The 21,322-nt window shown below is 44.5% G+C and overlaps 1 protein-coding gene across 1 annotated transcript in view; it reads right to left on the bottom strand.

The window, feature by feature from the left end:
* Positions 1-21,322, bottom strand: part of ARSK (arylsulfatase family member K) — a 674,705-nt gene that overhangs the window by 571,309 nt on the left and 82,074 nt on the right. Inside the window, exon 2 of the mRNA XM_086960926.1 lies at positions 5,891-6,020. Coding sequence (XP_086817052.1) covers positions 5,891-6,020 — 130 coding nt within the window. The remainder of the gene's footprint in view (positions 1-5,890; positions 6,021-21,322) is intronic.

Genomic DNA, 21,322 nt, shown 5'->3' with positions numbered 1-21,322 from the left:
CCCTGTTTATATTTTCCAGCAAGATCAGTAATAAACCAATAACTGAATTGATTCAGCTCTATAGGAGTAAATGTGTTACATCTGCTACCTATCAGCTGCAGTGTGGGGCCCAACCAAGACAGGCATTTTACAAACTCAAGAAAATAATTTTTTATGTATGCTCTTGACCGTACCATGCTCAGTAGCATCTTTTGTTACCCATAGAGAGCTGGACATGCCCTATCTTGAAGATACCATTTGCTTGAACATGCTTACCTGCTGGCAAGATATCTGGAACAAATTTACTAAGGATGTTATACATGATTGCCTCACTCTTGACCATTACAATAAGATTACGTGGTTAACAAATATTGATGGCCTATTAAAAGAGCTTCATGATGAAGTATCTGTAACTAATCCTGCCAACATTTTGCATCATAGTAAACATTAAATGAAATTTATGTTCATCAATAATAGAATGGCAGATAGAGACTACAGAGATTCCCAAAAGCATATGGTGGCTAGATATATGCAAGGGCCGGTCACTCAGGGAGTGCAGTGGTACTTGATAATGATAATGAATCCTCAACCAAGATTTTATTTGACGAGATTACAGTTGGCCATTCTCCATCATCTTTTAGCATTCTTGGTTCGTGGGGATTCTTGGATACAAAATGTACCTAAATGCCCCTGTGATGGGACAGCCATCCAGTCAACTGTCCATCTTTTGCTGTTCTATGGTCTGTACAGAGACAATAGAAAAAGCCTTTTCCGTCCTCCATTTTTATCTGACAGATTTATGTTCTATCAGGATGCTTTTCATTTTGTATGTAACTTAGAGCATTAAAGGCCCGAGCCTTTGGCTCGGGCATTTAACAAGGGAGCAGGACTTTAATAGCCGATATAGCCCAGCTACGAAGAGCGATAAGGCTATTAGAACATTCTGCCACTAGAGGGCAGAATGTTCTAACAAATTAAACAAAGGCCTCTCAGAGCCGAGGGGACTGAAATCCTCTCGGGCTCTGAGAGGCCTTTGTTTAAACAACATTGGAATGTTGCTCTGCGGGTCTTTACTGGCCCGTAGAAGCACCGAGCACTCCATTGTCTGCAATGGAGTGCTCCACATTCAATGTTCAAATAACCTTTGTTTTTCAGATTTCTTTCCCCGCTGACCCCTACCCACACCCATCCCCATCACCTGGCCACTCCAATACTCAGCTCTATAACAGCTTTCTGAGTTGGAGCTGCCTGGTGGTGGACCTTGTAAAGCGTTGTGCAGATCCTGAGGAAGCAGCTACTCTGACAGCTTTGGCAAATTTCGGCCATCAATCTGGTCTGGAGGTAAAATGGGGCAAGTCATATGTCTTCTCCCTCCGAAGTGACGACGAGGGGCACATATCTAACCCGACCACCCATGTCACTGCAGTGCGAACCAAGGAGTATTCAATATTAGAGGGTAGCTGTTTACCGCATGGTAGACCTGCTGTACAAGGGGAACTGTGGCTGAGCGATGGCTGACCTCAGATGCTCAGTTGCCTTTTCGAACACACTACCGCGATCAGTGGGTGGCTGTTTCTAAATTAGTAGAACTGCCTCGATTTCTCTATCTGTTCGTGGAATTATCATGGAAGTTCTTACGAGAACTGGATGGTATCTTATTGATGTTATACTGGGGTATCTAGGGGTGCTGCCTGGTGCTCCAGTACCTTTGTCTGTCAGTCACGGATCGTGGCGCAGCTGTGCCCAATTTAAAACTGAACTATTTGGCGGCACAACCGCAGTGGGTAGCTTGCTGGAGATCTACACTCCGGGATGGAGTGGGCCCTCATGAGTGTGGCTTGTCCTTTGAAGATCTATTTACTAGCATCTTGATGAAACTCGTGCCCACCTCCTTGGTACGGACTATGAATGTACTGCTCAGAAAGGAATGCTTTGTTTGGACTAGAGCACTTCAGAGGATGCGCAACCAATTTCCATATAAATGTGAGCTCCAGTTGTTGGCTGCCCTACTTTGGGAGTGACTGGAAGGATGGTAAGGACCCCACAGGTAGACAATGGCAGTGATTATTATGCTGGGCGATCTATTTGTGGGGGTGGGGAAAGCCCCCTCCATGGCCTCCCAGCGGGGCATTTTTTGCTCCATGGGGCTCTTGTGCTTGGAATACCGAACTGGTGGAGCCACGGAGTTGTGGAACCACCAGAGCATGAATGTCTGCATCATCTCTTAGTCATCACAGGCCAGATAAGGGCAGTCACATTGCTTTACAGAGCTCTGCTGAATAGGGTGCAGTAAGACCTGGCGAGTCTCCATCTGCGTCGAGAGGTGGATTTGGGGACACCTCCCAGGGTGTGTAGAAATGCTCACTTCTAGTTTTTTCTGATATATTATCTACACAAGGCACCTCACCCCCTCAAAAATTCATGGCATGGCCCTGATGTGGCATTGAGCTGTCCTAGGTACTGTGCAGATGATGCAGATTCCTTCCACATGGTGTGGTCCTCCCTGATGCTGCTCCCCTACCAGACCACAGTCCTTCAGATGGTTTGCAGAGCTACTGATTGAGTCTTGGAACTCGATCCACAGGTGTGTCTGCTGGGCCTGAATGAGCGTGGTGCAGCTCAGAAGGTGATGGGCAGATTTAAAGACCTGGCATTGGTCTTGCCCGCACTCATATGCCTATGATTTGGAAGTCAGCTTGCAGCCCTGATGTCTATAACTAGGGATTGGAATTGGTAAAATGGACAGAGTGTGAGAGGGAGGCAATTCGAAGGGAAGAGGCAAGGGGAGCTTGGAAGGTTCAGATCTTGCTTGCTTGGGATTCTGTACTGTTGGCTTGCACCAGGTTGGAACCTGATGGGCAAATTCAGGAGGACAAGCCCACATCGGGAGTTCACTACGCAGCTGCTGCGATGCAGGTAACAGTCTAATGTCTGGGGGAGCCTCTTCAAGTGATTTTGAGTGCGAAGTTGTGACTGTCCTGAGCTTTCGGGTGAGTATGATTGCGAAGTTGGGTGAGTGTGGTCTCAGGCTGTTCGGATGCAACAAGGAACTCATGCACAACCTCCATGCACAAGATCGACCTGGTGGGGCACACTCATCTACATCAACCCTTTGTAATTTTGTATTATTTGTTTACTGGACACATTGCTACTGGCCTCATACCTGCAAACTTGACATCGTTTAGCATGCTGCTTGCCTGCAACCTTCCATGTGTTCTGTTTTGTTTGATTAAAATGCAAATAAAGAAATGTCAATATCTTTGCTGTAATAAATTGAAAAGACCTGCCTCTAATCCTGGCGTTTCTTGACAAAGGGGACAGATATGAGCAGGAAATCACATGATTTTAAAGTGTAGGAAGGAAAGGTAAAATGAGGGAGACCCCAATAAGAGTCCCTTTACGGTAGTGCTTTATGGCAAAAAGATCTTAATATAACTTGTTTTTGGACAGAAACTGAATGCAGTGTGACTGGATGTTCTGAGATGTGATTTTTATTTTGTGCTTATTAGGGGGCCAGGCAGCACAAGATAAGTCTACTCCTCCCTCAAAGACTAGAGTTGCCTTCGTGGGGCAGTGACATGATCAGGTCACACCTAGACTCCCATCTGGACATTAGCAACTGCATTTACTGCAGGTTGGCAACAGGCATTTTTCTTATTTTTTCAGCTAAGGTGTCCATGTTTGGTGCCCCAATGACCTACAGCCATGACACCAAGCCTTTCTGGAATCCCAGTTCTTCTTCTATGGACCCGCCCTTTGGCTGTGGAGAGTCTCTGGGACACCCTACAGAGCAGAGTTGTAGGGGCCTGAAGCAGACTCTTTGTGTTTAACATTGCCCTCTTTCCAGTGGGGTGGCATGTTGGCCTCTTTCTTTTGGTCTCTTCACCAGGAGTAGTTTTGGTCACCCTTGTCTTGATCCAGTGGTCGGCCTTCTTCCCCAATTCTTGAGGAGAAAGTGGACTTAGGTCTACCAGAAATTTATGAAATTTCTCTTTTGACAATTAATTAAAAGGTGCTCCTTCATAATAAAAGTGTACAGCCCTTTAACCATCTAACCAACCTTCTAGTGTTTTCCCTGAAAAGTCTATCCAGGTCTGACTCTGGGTTTTTCGAGCCGCCCTGAATCTGATCCAATACTGCTTAGTACTAAATCAGGGTAGCCTTCTTGTGGTCATGAGATGTAGCAACTTCTCATTGAGTGTCAGGGGTCTATCTCCGCATTCCCTGAGAGCATTTCCAACAGGATAGAATTCCACAGCTTCCTGTGGACCTGTCTGCCAAGACAATCTCTCTCAAATTCAATAAATCATTTAGTGATATAATTCCCCTCAAAGAATGTACGGACAATCCCTTTGGGGATTTTAGAGTCAAAAGATTCTACTTGCTCACTATTTATTATTTTGCTGCCACCAGAGATGTGCCCTAGACCCATTTCAGCGCTTTCTTTTTCTATGGCCAAGAGTTTAGCTTCTAGGGCTTTCCTCCAGGCCAGTTTCTGTTAATCTGCATCTCTAGTATCTACCTAATCTGGGACACCGCTAGGGTCACTCCTACAAGCAGTGTTGCTACCTGAGGGGGTACTGATGGAGTCAGTGTCTTCTTCCTCCACTACCAGGGAATCATTATCCTCTTCCCCAGAAGGAGAAGTTTCACTTGCCAGGGCCTTGTCATTTTCTACCAGCAACTTCTGCAGATGGGCTTTTGTCGTTTTAGCACCAATGGCAACTTTCCATGCTTTGCACCTTTCTTTGAGTTGTGGCACTCTCAGATGTGACTAGGGGCCCAGGTTGAGCTCCTGGGAAGTCCCTGTATTATCAATCATGGTTTTTAAAGTAGTTGAGGTCTTATTATAGCCTTACAAAAAATGCTAAGGACTTCTAAGGCCTAACTACTTTACAGATTTTTTATTTCTAAACAGTGGGTGCCTTAACTAAGGTCCTAACACTAGTTTAAATACATTTGGAAAAAATAAAAAAAATATTTTAACTAATAACAAAATTGGATTTCCTCTTGTGAAATCACTTATTGATCTAGTGGTACAACAAATATTGAGTCTAGTACCCCACCGCTGCAACAGGAAGCTGGCTCTTTATATGGTATACCACTAGGTGGTTCTATTGTGCACAGAGACCAGTGATTCCCCCGGAAGTTATAGGGCTCAATGCAAACCCATAGTGCTCTATTTGCGGTAGTGTGGAGGATGAGAATCCTTAGGCCTAACACAGAGGAGTGTAAGGCATTTGTTGTGCACACAAAGACCAATAACTGATACACAACTCAAAAAGGAGACCTACATCAATTTTATAAAAATAAGCTTCTTTCAAGATTCATTTGAAGACCAAGATCTTCACAAAAAGGTAGGGAATTTTTAACTAAAAATACTGTTCAGTTTCAAAAGTGGACACGGTGCGATTTTCAGTCTTTGCAATGTTAACCTTTAGGAGGAAAACAATAATACGGTATTGCAGGTAAGTTACAACTTATAATTCCAGTCTTAGGGTTTCTGGGTCAGCAGAGGGCAAGGTTCAGGTAAGCACAAACACTGCACTACCAGCAGTACATGGGCAGCAGGGTGCAGAAAGAGCAGTCAACAAAAGAGGTAGGTTTTTAGATGACAAAAGGCTTGCCGAACTCAAGGGGAACGTTCTTCCGCAGTGAGGGTACAACAAAAATTGGTCAAATTGTATTTATGACATGTTTACACTTTGGACCCAACTACAAATGAGCCTATTATTGTACCAATGGTAGCACAGAAACATTATAGAGATGCATATTGAGAATGTTTTGAGTATACAAGAAGCACCATAACTACACTTGTAAATACTAGTAATACCACAAGGAAACAGAACTATGTATTTGAACTACGATCCTTGAAGTAATACAAATAAACATACACCTGGTGTAAGCATACCTGCTCGGGATGGGCAGCAAACCGGAGAGTTGGTGTAGGCATTTAGAAAAGTGGCACCGCGCCTTTTCATGAAGTTCACAAAAGGAAGCTCTACTGTTTGGTTTCCTGCAAAAAATGTTAACCTTCCATCCTGCAACAAAAACAGCAAATATTACTCAAACAAAGTGAAAATTATTCTGGACAATTTACAAATTAGCAGCCACAAATCCAGAGGTATTTTAAATATAGGTAAAGAGGAAGTAGTTATCTGCTTCAAACAGGCATGGAAACATTAAGTAACCCCTGCTAATCCACTCTGAGCTCTTAATTGCATTGTTCCTAACATTGATGGTCTTCAGTCTCATAAAGCAAGGTGCCACTCAGGACCGCTATTCCCAGGGCCGGACTGGCTACCGGGTGTTTTGGTGTGCTGCCAAGCTAGTGGCTGATTTCGTTGATGGGGACCTGCGTGTGCTTAAACCCATTCATTTTGCTTTGTTTATTTAGAAACACAAGCAGGTCCCCATCAACAAAATCACCCCCCACTGCAATAAAATCAGCCCCAGCTTTGCAGCACACCAAAACGCCCGGTAGCCAGTCCGGCCCTGGCTATTCCAGTTGATACATTTCAAGTGTGATTTAATTAACTGGTTCCAATTAGCAGTCCCAAGACTGTATTCTAGTTGTATTACTGGGGTGGGGAAGCACTTAAACTGGTATTTCTGGACCACTAAATAGGTGTGCACAACTAAACAAGATGGTGCTGGGATGGAAGCAGTCACTGTAGTGTTTGTGGGGGGGGATCCCTGTGCCTCCCTCACTGCCTCCATACGCCATACGCTTCAATCCTCCCGCTCCCCACGCTTCAATCCTCCCCCTCCCCGGACCAAAAACTGTTTCTTTTTTTACATTTCACAGCAAATTCACTGTGGATCCACAAATTCACTTACATTTCTTTTTAAAGTACAGGCTCCCACACTTTTATTTAAAAAAATTCTGGGGTGAGCCAGGGCCCGGGGGGAGGATGCTATGTATTTTATAGGGGAGGGCATTTGTTTACAAAATAGCTAAATATTTTACCAACTCCATGAATGCATTTCGTATTTTAAAATATTTCATATTATTCTCAAACTGATAAAAAATACCCCTATGACTTTCAAATACTGGACAACTAGAATATTTTCAATTCAATACACTTGTTTAAAGCTGAATTTTTTGAGTTATAGTTTGTTGCATAACACAAATCCAGAAGATGTTAGAATACTTTCTACTATACACTATTTGAAGTATGTTGATATCCATGTGGAAGTACACTCTACCACTTTGGGCCTGATTTAGATCTTGGTGGAAGGGTTACTTCGTCGCAACAGTGAAGGATATCCCGTCTGCAGAAATATAAACCCCATAAGATATACTGGGATTTATATTTCAGCAGACGGGATATCCCTCACCGTTGTGACGGAGTAACGCGACCGCCGAGATCCAATTCAGGCCCTTTGTGCTCATTCTGCCCTTATGCCAGAAAATTACTTATACTCCTATGGGTTCCCCTTCATGCTAAAAGGAGAACACACAAGCCAGATGGCTAGAATATGTCCCTATATAAATACAAGAAAAAGCAATCTAGCATTACTGCTTCATTCTTCTCCACATACGTGAGTCTCAGCACAAGCCCCCAGACACAAAAAACACATCTCCGTGTTTGTATACGCCCATCACATATGATTTCTAAGTCAAAACCATAATGTGTGATAAGCATACACCATGCTGGTTACTGGGGTTATACTATAGATGTACAATGTTCTTATAATGTTTCATCCTGCAGGATTTGTGCTTACAAAACTACATCAGCTCTCTAGGCAAATCAGTCTCCTCTTACATCCTATATGGCCACATCTCCATTAAATGGAACAAATTACTCCAGACAGGTTTCTGCCTCTTCACGCTTTGCAAATTTGATAAACTTTTGTCCTTGAGCAACCACTTTAGGGGTTCTCATTGGAATATTCCTTACCACGTGAAGTTACAATTTATATAGACGAGTTGTGATGGAATGATAGGTAATAGAATTATACAGCCTAATGGAATTATAAAACAGCTGCATTTAATTTCTTTATTTGTGAAAATGATCTGCATGCATACTTTACCTATTTAAATACATACATTAACTGTGTCTTTAAGGCTTTTTGCTTTAATTTTCTGTCATGTTTGCCAAAATTGTAAATAGGACACAAGTATTTTATGCTAAAACCATGGGTCACACTCAGATTGCGACAGGATGCAATACCTGACTCCCATATTCTTCTTTTAAACAGGAATATATTGGTTACAGGGCATATAGGTTGTACCCAAGCGAAAGCTGAACAGCATGTACTCATAAGCACTGAAACATAGCATGTAACAATTACAAACAGCTGTGCTGGCTTCTGGGGCAGCAATGGGACCACTTGGATCTGTCTTGGAGGTACTGATCCTTTTTCCTAAGATGCCCCACAATAATTTGAGTGATAAAATAGTTTAATGTTTTTAATGTAAAATTAATTAATGTAAAATGAAATGTAACTTTTTTTATAATTAGTTACATTACAATTCTATATATAATTTTGTCATTTTTAATAAATAATAAGTGAATACAATTTGTTTTTACTTTAGGCGGGATTTTTTAAACCCTTTACAAAATAATTTTAATTTAATAAAATATGTTTAAATAATTCAAATTTGATTCAAAATAAAGTTAGTACAAGGGATTTTTAACATAATGGCGGTGTTCCCCACCACTGAGGTAGATATCCCCCCCAATGGTAATGTGTAGGGAAAATTGGAAAGGGTATTAAATTAAAAAAATTGTAACTTATTTTTATGTTTAATATGAATGTAAATTACCTTTATATATTTATTTTAAAGAGCAAAATAAAAATCGTTACAGCAGTAGTAACTTATATTTTAATTCAATATTTAATTAATTTAAATATTTAACATTTTAATTATTCTTTTTAAGATTTAATAAACTAAAATCCAATGGGACGGTAGGAGCAAGGAGGGGTGAAAGAGTCCTTCAGGGAGGGACATGCACCTACCCCAAAAGAGTAAGCCCATTGCTATTCACAAACTGACCTTCTATACATACTACAACCAAAAAAAGACCAAAACCAGTTGTATGTCCAGCACTTCCCATGACCTCTCACAAGCACTGCAACATCCTCCTATGGGAAATAATGGGGGTAAGGTCTTCAAACCCCTTAGGTACTAATATTAAAATAAAATAAATAATGTTAATTATTTAAATCTATAATTACATCTTATTTCATGTTAAAAAAAAATTTAAAACAATTAAATTACCAATATTTCACTAAATCCCTTTTGATAATTTTAAATACGTAATAATATCTTTTTTTACAGTGGGTGGGAATGTTTTTATCAAACTTTTTTTTTAAATTATTTTAAATTTAATGTGTTAAAGAATATAATTTTTTTAATTTTTAATTAAGTGAACAGTGTCGAAACAATGTATATTATTTATTATATTAACATTAAACATTAACATTTAACTTAAAATATTTTTTTAAAGTATAAAGAACTTTTAAATGTAAAAAACAAGGAACAAATAGAAGCAGTGCCATCTAATAGCTAAAGCAGTAAAAGACTTCTAACTTATTGGAGGGTAGAGCACGTCTATCTCTGTTTGCATTTGAACACTATTGTATGATAATCTTTCCATAATAAAAAAGAGCAGTTTCCAGATCTTTGTGCCAGACTGCGTTAAGAGTTGTCCCTAGACATTGAGGTATAATGATTGAAGCAGGTTACCAAGAATGCCAGCATGTCTTATGGGATGATTGCTTTTCTTCAAATATTCATAATGAATGCAAGTCAATGAACCTGATTTCTATATAAAATGATGATCCTAGAGACCAGTGGTACAGCAAACAGACCTTCAGAAAAGAACAACCAACTCTCTGAACAGCACAGCAATTAATAATGGAGCTAGTCGGCTGGAATCAAACCAGGTGGTGTCACACACCAGATTGGGGGGGTGGGGCGGGGGGGGGGGAAAGAGAGGGAGAGGAAGAGAGAGAGAGAGAGAGAGAGAGAGAGAGGATTTCTGTAGAGGATTTCTGATTTTACGAAGCATTTCGGTTTATTGAAGATTTCCTCAGGCAGGGACGGGATGCACAGATTTTGGAATGTATCTGTGGCATTATCAGATGGGCTCTTCATATAGATAGGCTTGGCATCTAGAACACGATCATGAATGTATGTGAATCCACAAATACTGCATGTGCTGTAAGCCTTTTTACAAGTGCATTATATCCCATGGCACATGTAATAAGGCAAAAGGGATATCTGTCACGTTTGTGATGGAGTAACTGTCTGCCAAACTCTAAATTAGATTCGAAGTAATGCCTGAACTCCTAAGAGTGAGCTGATTATGTCTACATGGTGGGATGCACTGCAAAACATTTTTGCCAAATTTCAGCCTCCTAAACGTCACAACCTCACTTCATGCATAAAAAACCTTCCCTACTATTAACTTTACCCACAGGCTTGCAAGAGATGGTTTACCTGTACCGAAAATTCACAGCGGACAACACCCCTGGCTCTTGTTTAGTCCTTGGTAATGTCCCATTATGGTCACATGATGGCAGTCAGGGTAACATATTTGATGCTAAAGTTTTACAGCCTAGTACTGTATCCTAGCAGGATGACTTGGCACAAGAACGGCATACGCTCTTCCGTTTTGCAAACAAATGTGTGAACTTTATTTAGCTCTCTGGGATCAATATCTACCATTTAAAAAAAGGTTGATCTGTGCATATTCAACTGTTTTCATCTGGACACATTCTCACCTTTACTTTTTCTCTCCCATACTTTTTAACATTAGTTCTAGTAGTATTAGCATAGTGTGACTAATTACCCCAGGGGTACCTGGGTGCTGTGCTGCAGGTATCAGTCAAAGAGCCAGGTCTTGAGTCCCTTTCTGAAGTGGTTCAACGAGGGTGCAGTGCGGAGGTGGAGGGGGATGGTGATCAAGGCTTTGGCAGCGAGGTGGCAGAAGGAGCAGAGCGGCTGCAGCAGATACATGGTGTCTGAGCGAAGGCGAGCTGTGTGGAGTGGGGGTTTCTGGTTGGTTGGTGGAAGATCAGGCAGTGACTCAAGTAGGCTGGTCCTTGGTTGTGGAGGGCTTTGTAGGCATGGGTCAGAAGCTTGAAATTTCATCTCTTCTGGACAGGGAGCCACTGACCCTGTTCCAGGCAGGTCGCTCCCCATGCTGCACAGCTCCACGTGTTGCGCCCGTGTCCCTGCACCCAGATCTCGCTGCTGCTGAGAAATTGAGGCCCTCCTCCACCCGCAGGCTCCCTCCTGCGCCTTATCCCTGGTGGCCCAGAGGTGAGCCGTAAGTATCTGTCTGCTCGCTCTATTCCTTTGTTTGTATTTTTGTATCTGTATTTGTATTGTATTCTGTCTGCTGTATTCTGTTACTGCATCTGTATCTGTTGTATCACTGTTGCAGTCTGTTTTCTACTACCCCTTTGATTTCGTTATAAGTTTTTCCCCTTTAGCCCTTCTAGTGTTTCTGCCTTCTCCTCTCCCACCACTGCATACCCTGCGGCCCTGCCTCCCTCGCTCAATTGCTCCCATCTCCCAGGTGCTCCTCCCTTCCACCTCCACTTCTTATGGCAGCCGCAGTGCGGCCAAGCCGCCGGCGCACCAAAGGCATGCCTAAGGCAAGCCCGTCTGCATCCGTCTGTGCATGTTGCGCCTGAATCGCGCCCAGCACCAGTCCCCCTGGCCCCCGCAAATGCCACGCCGCCTGCCGCCACTATGACACCAGCACCCTCCACGCACTCAACGCTGGCTGATCATACACCTGCTTCCAGGCCAACCCGAAGCGCACCCAAGGACCCTTCTCCTGCGGAGCTGCAGATTCACCAGCCCAGAAGCCGCCACCTCGCCCCCCAGGGTAAGATGCAACCACCTCAGATGCATACTCAACACCTACTCCGCCCGCAAGCACGCCATCGAACTCTGGGACCTACTCGACTCTTCCTCCCCGGACGTCACCTTCCTGATGGAGACCTGGATGAACCCTTCCTCTGCACCCAACATGGCCATAGCCAACTTCTTCCACTGCAAGAACACAGACATCCACGACAGCTTCAACAACCAGGCCAACCCGGCTGCCATCAATACCTCAGACTCACCTCCCCCGAGCCACACCGACCCCCTACTCTCCTGGACCCACGTCAACGACACCAACACCATCAAAATCATGAATACCATCCACTCCGGCTCACCATCAGACCCCTGCCCGCACCACATTTTCAACAAAGCAAGCTTCACCATCGCATCCCATCTCCGCAAGATCATCAACAACTCCTTTGAGACCGCCACTTTCCCAGAGAGCTGGAAGCACGCCGAGATCAACGCCTTACTCAAGGAACCCAAGGCGGACCCTAAGGACCTCAAGAACTTCCGGCCCATATCCCTACTCCTGTTCCTGGCAAAAGTAATCGAGAAGATTGTCAACAGGCAACTGACTGCCTTCCTCGAAGAGAACATCATCCTGGACCCACCCCAATCCGGATTCCGCGGCAACCGGAGTACCAAAACAGCCCTCATCGCCACCACCAACGACATAAAGACCCTGCTGGACAACGGAGAAACCGCAGCCCTCATCCTCCTGGACCTTTCGGCCGCATTCAACACCGTCTTCCACCACACCCTACGCACACGCCTCCACAACGCAGGGATCTGCGACAAAGCCCTGGACTGGACCACCTCCTTCCTCACCGGCTGAACTCGGAGTATCCGCCTCCCTACCTTTCTGATCTTAAGACACCCAGATCATCTGCTGCGTACCCCAAGGATCGTCCCTCAGTCCGACACTCTTCAACATCTACATGGCACCGCTCGCCAACATCATCCGATCACACGACCTCAACATCATCTCATACGCCGATGACAGACAGCTGATCTTCTCCCTCACCAAAGCCCCCACCCCCACCTAAACCAACCTCCACAAAGGAATGAAGGCCGTGCGCCGTATGGATGAAGAACAGCTGCCTGAAACTGAATTCGGACAAGACAGAGGTCCTCATCCTCAGCTCCACGCCCTCCGCCTGGGACGACTCCTGGTGGCCAGCCACACTGGGAGCTGCACCAACGCCCACTGACCGTGCTCGCAATCTGGGGTTCATCCTGGACTCTTTGCTGTCAATGACCCAGCAAGTCAACACCATCTCCTCCTCCTGCTTCAACACCCTCTGCATGCTCCATAAGATCTACGGATGGATCTCCACCGGAACCAGAAGGACGGTCACCCATGCCCTCATCAGCAGCAGACTGGACTATGGCAACGCCCTCTACGCGGGAACCTCGGCCAAACTCCATAAACTACTACAACGCATACATAATGCCTCCACACGACTCATCCTCAACATCCTCCGCCACAGCCACATCAGATCCCACCTGAGAGACCTGCACTTGATACCCGTCAAGAAGAGGATCACCTTCAAGCTCCTCACCCACGCTCACAAAGCACTCCACAACACCGGACCAGCATACCTCAATGACCGACTCACCTTCTACACCCCGAACCGCCAGCTTCGCTCTGCTGACCTCGCCCTCGCCACCGTCCCCCGCATCCGACGAGCGACCGCCGGCGGCAAGTCTTTCTCCCACCTCGCCGCCAAGACATGGAAAACCCTGACCATCCACCTTCGGCAGACGCAAGACCTGCTGACCTTCAGGAGACTTCTCCAGATCTGGCTATGCGAGCAATAGCAGCACTCCCCCTCCCCCTCCCAGCACCTTGAGATCCTCATGGGTGAGTAGCGCGCTTTACAAATGCATTGATTGGTTGATTGATTGGAGTTCTTTTAGGTGCTAGGTGATGTGTGTCCTCCTGGGCAGGTTGAAGAGCAGTCTGGCTGCTGAATTCTGGATTGTCTAGAGTCTTTACATGAGTTTGGTGGTGGTCTCGGCTTAGAGTGCTCTTCAGTAGTCAAGTTGGCTGGTGATAAGAGCCTGTGTCACAGTTTCCCTTGCGCTAATGTGAACCCATCTGAAAATTTTGCAGAGCAAGGGGTTTGTGCGAAGCAGGCTGAGACGGTGTTGACCTGATGTTTACTGTCCAGGATGATGGCGAGGTTGCAATATGGTCTTTCAGCGTGGGGATAGGTCTGACCTTCGCTGGCCACCAGAAGTCGATCCTGCCGAAGATCAGAACTTCCATTTTGATTATGTTGAGTTTCAGGCAGTTGTCTTTCATCCATGTCTCAACCTTCATCATGCATGTTTTGGCAGTTGGTCTTGGTCAATGTGGGGTCCGCTGAGAGTGAGAGCTGAGTGTAAGCGTAGGAAATTATGTTGATGTCCTGCAATCTGACAATGCCTGCGAATGGAGTCATGTTAATGTTTAAGAGGGTTGGGCTGAGGGATGACCATTGGGGCACTCCGTAGATGGTGTGCTTGGGTTGGGAGGTGAAGGGAGAGAGGTAGTTTCTCTGGGTGCATTCTGTGAGGAAGGATGCCATCCAACTGAGCGCATCGTCTGTGGTTCCAATCTGGCGTAGTCCATTGATGAGTGTTTGGTAGGAGACTACGTTGAAGGCTGTGGAGATATCCAGGAGGATAAGGGCAGCTGATTCTCCTCTGTCAAGTAGGGCTCGGATGTCTGTTGCAGCGATCAAGACTGTCTAGGTGCTGTGGTTGCTTCTGAAGCCCGATTGGAATCGGTCCAGCAGTTTGTTTCATTCCAGATGATCTGTGTGTGAGAAGTTGATTGCCTTCGCCTGGATTTTGGTGGGTGATGGGAGAAGGGCAGTGTGATGGTAATGCTGTAGCTAGCTGGGGTTCCCTGAAGGTTCCCAGAGGTGGGGGGTCAAATGCCTACGTGTTTCCATGCATCGTGAAGTGTGGCTGTAGGTGCTGAGGTGATGGCTGAGCTTGTTGTTTCTGAGATTGAAGAGTTGATGGGGCATGAGTTGGAGGGTGCTCCTGAGTGGATTTAGTTTGGAGTTCATTAGTTGCCTGATGGGATTTCTTAGTTTATGTGTTCTTCATTAATGTTGTCATGTCGCTTATTTCAAATATGGAGTTAAATGTTTGTTTTCACCAAATGATTATTGACTAAAGTACTTTGAGTGATATTATGATGGGAGTCACCAAAGTAATACATTTTCTACTTCAGAGTTCTTGGATTTCAATATAGTGCATCTGATGACTAATATTATTTAGGCATTTTCCGTTGTAGAATATCGGAGTGTTAGCTGTGGGGAGAGAGGACACAGTCTTAATGTGAGCTACACCTGAGCTCATACAAAATCCAAACAATTTGACACTTAATAGGAAAACTGGTTTCGTTGAACAATCAATAATGGTAGATGGAATCAAGCAGCAAATATTTGCTCAGACAAATGTATGTGGTACACGTGCAACTACTAAATAAAACAGTATAGTTAAGACAATGAAGAAATGAAAAGGCCCTCATCATGTTACTTACAAAGATATGGATTTATTAAGTAAAATTCCACAAACATGAAGGAAATCTAAAGTACAGTACAAATGATATAACAAAAAAGGTCGGGCTTATTTGTGAAAAGTAATCATTTTTGTGCAGAACTCTGATTTTCACAAAACAGTCATGGGGAAATCCATGCACTGGCTTTTGCCACCGGAAGGAAACAATATTCCCCTCCCCCAACAGTTTCTTTAGTGAAAAAGAGCATGTTATTGAGTTCCAGTTGTCTCTGTATTTCCCTGCTGCAGCACCACCATTTGCCCACATTGTCTTATGCACTCCCAGTCATAGGATGGAAATACCAAAAGGGAAATCAAAAGAAATATTCATTCTTTTTCGTCCAGACTGCCAACTGTGCACTCTGTACCTTCAGCACACTCCAGGAGCAGGAGAGAGGTTCAAGGGGAGGTATGCTTCACTGGGAGCTCCAAGACTTCGGTTTCCAATGGGCCCAGGAAAAGACTAAGATTCACTAGTCACTGCAGCATGCCTCTGTCAGGCAGACAATACTTCTTCAGGGCAGGGGGCAGGTAGTCTTCTCTTCAACTATTCTAGGCTATTCTGTCCGAGGAGTGGATTAAACAAATGCATTTGTTAAGGGCTGGATGCTTTGGACATTCCTTAGAGAGCCTCCTTGGTTCCCTGAGGTAGGGACGACCCCCTTCTATAAGCCCCTGTGACTATAAACAGATATAAATGTTCATCAAGCCAGAGGGGTAAAAGCTGGATTAGAAAAACACCAATGAATAAATGATGAATATGAAATCATATAGTGTAGTCAATCCCCAAAAGAAAACAATATTAACTGGAGGAACCAGACAAGGCAGAACTTGGGGCACAGGAAACAAACCGCCAGTTAGAACCATGAAAAACAGGATAAAAGAACAGGGACAAAAAGTGAGCTAAAAGGTCTGGCAAACCGGCCAGGATGGATACACAAAAGCGTTGAGATGCACAGCCATTCAATCCTTACATACTTCCCATAGTATCACCTGACAGGAGCTTCCTGTTTGGAACAATATTAGGAGACAGAATAATTGAGGCACCCGTATCGTTTGGCATCTGTGTGGAATGTCTCTTCTAGGTGCCAAGCTGACGACCTGGTAGGTGAGCACCGTTTCCACTTTTGTTACCCTGCCATGACACTCATCCGTCAAGAACGTGTAACAAGAACGTGTAACATGTTTCCTGACACCATTCTGCTGCCTGGCCCTGGATGGTGGGTGTCCGCTAAATGGATAGAACATCCAGGTCGGTGGAAGGAGGACCAGATGTGGCTGGGGCTGTGTGCTCGGCAACCAGCAGGTATGACCATTTTAAAAGCTGAAACCAGCCGCCATTGAAGATGTCCTCGGAACAAAATTCAAAATTTCTCCATATTTTGCCCTGCAATAGTGTTGGATCCAGCTCATTCACTCGTACACGTCTTCAAAGACCTTGTCTTGTGCTAAGTTTTTAGGTTTTGTCTATCCCTTACTAGCTGAAATAGACCAGTGTTTACATAAAGGAGTTGGTGCCCTTGGTGAGTCATTTTCAGAAGAGGTAGACAAAGGACTTGTCTTTAGATTTATTCTCTACATATATTATTCAGATAATCCGACGTCTGTCACACCATACTGGATAAGTATATTCGTTTTTTTAATGTGATTGTGCTTTTCAACCAACTGGTACCCAAAAGCTGCAAGGGAGATTGGAGACATATGTGATAAGTATATGATATTACAGCCTTGCCAAGTATCACACATCAGGGGTTACTCCAAGGCATTTTGGAGCTTGTATCCGCATCACCGCTCTAAAATGCATTAGTCACGCAATACACCTCCGACAACCTCATGTGTGCGAAAACACAAATAATAATAAAAAAGGTTACCTGAGGTTATATTAAAGAAATGTGGAGATTCCTGGGAGATTATCTGTGGTCAGGGATTCAATCATATTGATTCATGTGTGTCAGGTCTTCAATTAAAAAAATGAAGAGGGACCCTCATACACTAACCTAGGTCTCTTGCTTCATCGTAGAGTTGTCTCATCCACCAACAGTGAGTTAGGTGGGTGGATGGGCTAATTGATGTGATCAAGAGCACTTTGGTGGTCGTGGTTGGCTCACTTCTTGATGAGGTCAGGGATCTGAGCAATATTAAAAATCCCTTCCAGTAAAACCCATCCTCTATTAATCATTTGGGGATTTTTTTTTACTGTGGAATAGTAAAAACTAAGGGCCCTATTCACAAAGGGAAGCTTAGACCTGAAGACTAAGTTTAAATCTGAAGACTAAGGTCTCAATTCACAAAGGTAAACTGAGGCCTAAGTTTACCTTTGTGAATTGGGCCCTTAGACTTCACATCTAAGCTTAGACTTCAGGTCTAAGTTTACCTTTATGAATCTGGCTCTGTGAGGTTGTAGGGGTTATAACAGCTTCCTTGTCCATTTAATCAACATGTTTCAGCCGTTCTTATGGCCCTCTATGGTGTTTGCTGCCTTTCTCAAGATTGAGATCCATGATATAAGGCCTTTCATTCACATTCATATCCATACATACATGCAGTACCCCTGAGGAAGTACAACTGTTGTGGGCACCATTGTACCTGTAAAATAATAAAGACAAATCACCCAAACCTCTGCCAGGGATACTCAGTAGTTTTTGGAGCTTGTTGGAATGGAAATGTCCTATGCATTTTAATGGACATGCATCCCTGCCCCAAGTGCCTCAACGGTACTGATTTCTGGATTCCAAATACTGGTTTTTGATATCATAGACAAACACGTACCATGTATGTGACCATGACATAGGCCTGTCACATGGATTGCAGTCTTGTTGGACTGGGTGAATGGCTACCGCCTTTTCCAGGAGGTAAGCAACGCAAGCATACAGTGTAGTAATAAGCAGATCCTTCTTAACCTGTGTCACTGGGGTGAGGTCTACAGACTCACTCATTTAAAGTTCCTCTGCTTCCTCTGCGGTGTGCTTAGCTCACCCTTGGTCTACATCAATTGGTGTGTAGAGATGCCCAGTACATGGGTAGAGTACATGTGCTGGGTGTATGTGTGCCAGCGAATGGTACAATACAGAGATCATGCAGTACCGTGCAGTGTGTGCATGTTATATGCATGTCCTGGGTGTTTGTGTACCTGCAAGGGGTACAATACAATACATGAAGGATATAGTGCTGTGAAGTGTGTATAATCTATGTGCATGTGCTGGATGTATATCTTCCTGTAAATTATACCAACACATGGAAGACTCTGGATTCCATTTTGGGAGACCCAGGCTGCACGGTGAAGCATGAGGAGAGGAGGTAGAGGAATCCCTACCAGACAGATTTGTGTATTGCTGCATTTCTGCAAACTGGGTCAGACACATCAGAAGGGAGAGCCAGGTTCCCCCCAGTATACACCGAAGTGAACCATTTGACTCAGAGAGATGTCCCAAGAAAGGGGCCTGGGTACATTTTTAGGAAGGAGATGAGGCTGATAAAAGAATCATAAAGAGTAGGACTGAGGCCCTGTGCTAACCATTTGATACACATAAAACTATGGCTAACATCCAGACGTGAAATCTAGTCACTTCCATGGCCTGTGTTGTGGGGCTATCAGCTTTGCAGTTGCTCCTTCTGGACAGAACTGCTTTCAAGAGGAAGAGAGGGCAGAGGAGTGGGCACTTCTAAAGAAAGTAGACCTCCAACATAAACTTCAAAGACTCATACTCCAAATCACATTTGGTGTCTGGAAATGGACTATAGGAAAGGGAGCTTGAGACCCCCAAAATTGTCAACTTTCAAACAGCCAGTCAAGCTGAATGACTTGGAGAAGCTCTGCAAGACTTCTGCAAGTGGCCGGAACTGGGGGGCAAGACCTGCTAGTCGCCCAGCTGAGTGAGGGGACATCACCCAGTGAATCCAAAACCAACTGCCTTGCGGCTATGGCACCAGGGCCTACCTTCTTGCCAAGACCAGTCTTCCCTATGAGGAAGAGGAGAGTGTTGGAGTGAGTGAGGTCCAGAGGGGAATCCTGTTGAGTGAACTCCTTTAGCGCGGTGTGAGTAGATGACTGCTGCACCAATCCAGTTGATACCCATGTGCAGGACAAAGTATGCCAGGCAAAGCCCGATATAAAGTGATCCATGATTGAGTCATCACCCTTGTGCAGTACGGAACCGGTGACCCCAAATGCTAGAAGGGGCAGCCATGAAAAGATTGCCATCCTGAATGAGTCGTAACCCATGCGCTGCAATGACCTGCAACCCTGAATGCCAGAAGGGGCCACCGTGAAGCAATATGCTATGACAAACAGATCAAAACCCATGTGCAGTGGAGAGAAGGTGACACTACAGGGGGCTACCAGGACCAAGCCATAAGTGTGACCTGGTGGGGATCATCATTGGAGGAGAGAGGCCACTTTGGGGACCCCTGCGGACCTGACCCATGATGGAGGATCAGGAACGCCACACTACCTCACTCCCCACTCACCGTGGGGCGAATCAAAGAACTTACACAACCTGGAGGAACCATTAAAAACCTCTGGTCACTGCGGCTTCATGATCGTGTCAGGAACTTGAGGACTGCCTAGCGCAGCATTCCTGGGCTGCGTGCAGTAAACTCACCTAAACCAGCCGCTGCTGATCCAGTGCCAGTGGAGTGGGCGCACTCAGGAACTCCAGTCACTCCAATCCAGCAGGTGTGGGTAAGACTGATTTCAGGCCAGTCTGTCCCAGGGGAACTTGCTTGCTAGAAAGCGCTTCAGCACTTTTGACTTTATGTCAGGCTCTGACTACTAGTGGGGCATACACTGGATGTTGCCTATATTGAATGGAGAATGACTACCATCGCTAGAGTGATGAGGGGAGTGAGACAAAGGACACTGCTAAAGAAATCCCTAGATCCCTGACCTCAGGTTGGACTGTGGAAGTTGTTTTTTGAATATCATCTTTCCCTTTGTGTTGATAGTGGTAAAAATAAATACTTATTTTTTTCATAAAAGTACGTATCTGACTGGACAAACGATTATTGCAGATGATGCGTGCATTTTGAGTTGTGAGCCTGTGCTCAACCCATGTATCTGCCTTGCCCCTCCAACCCCCATACCCTGAGGGAGCCTTGGATTGCTCGAAGTAATAACATAAAACGTGATTTATGTAGAACATTGAATAGTAAACGTGAAGAGTTTATGTGGAAAGCAAATGTAAATACCAGAAAACACTAACGTGTAGAAATTTGTGTTGTGCAACGGACAACATTCATTATTACATATGCTTGTTATTCATGTAATTTTATATGTAGGTAGGAATATTAACTGAACGTGCCTTATTTTCTATGCAATTTCATTAAGTTCATACACCATTTCTCTTATGTTAGCTGGATCTTGTAGGACGGAATTAAAATTCCCTGGAAGCTCTCGCTTTAAAACTAACAGTTTGAATTTTATGTGTGCTGTGGATTTCGTTCTTTCTCACATTTGTGTTGCAGGTGGAAGAAGTGCCTTTGGGAGTGGACTAATGTCTTTGTTTTAGTAGTTAGGCAAGGAGAGAAGAGGATACATCGTGAGCTAAGGCCGATAAGGAGAACTGTTGTATTTTCACACCAGAGAAGGCCTGGGAATCAAGATCACAATGTTATTGTTCAGGAACACCTCCGTCCTATGAGAAGGTGGTGAGAGCGGATGGTGTGACCCGCAAGGATTCTTGGGAAGATACCTGTAATATTGGGATGTTGCAAGTAGGGAAAGCAGCCCACTCCTTCTCTGTCTTTGGAGAGGGAACATCTCAGAATGAGCTCTGTCTCAATAGCTTTATGATATTCAAATCATTGATGGTGAAGAGACTTCTTAGGAAGACCCCACATGCTGACACCTTTCTATCTCTTTCCCTGAAGGATGCTTAAGTAGGAATGCCACGTTAGCATTAGTGTAGGGATGGATTGATGCTTTCTATTCAT

This window comes from Lissotriton vulgaris, chromosome 3_1, assembly GCF_964263255.1.
Source record: "Lissotriton vulgaris chromosome 3_1, aLisVul1.2, whole genome shotgun sequence".
Lineage (NCBI taxonomy): Eukaryota > Metazoa > Chordata > Amphibia > Caudata > Salamandridae > Lissotriton > Lissotriton vulgaris.
This window is presented reverse-complemented; position numbering and strand designations above follow the sequence as displayed.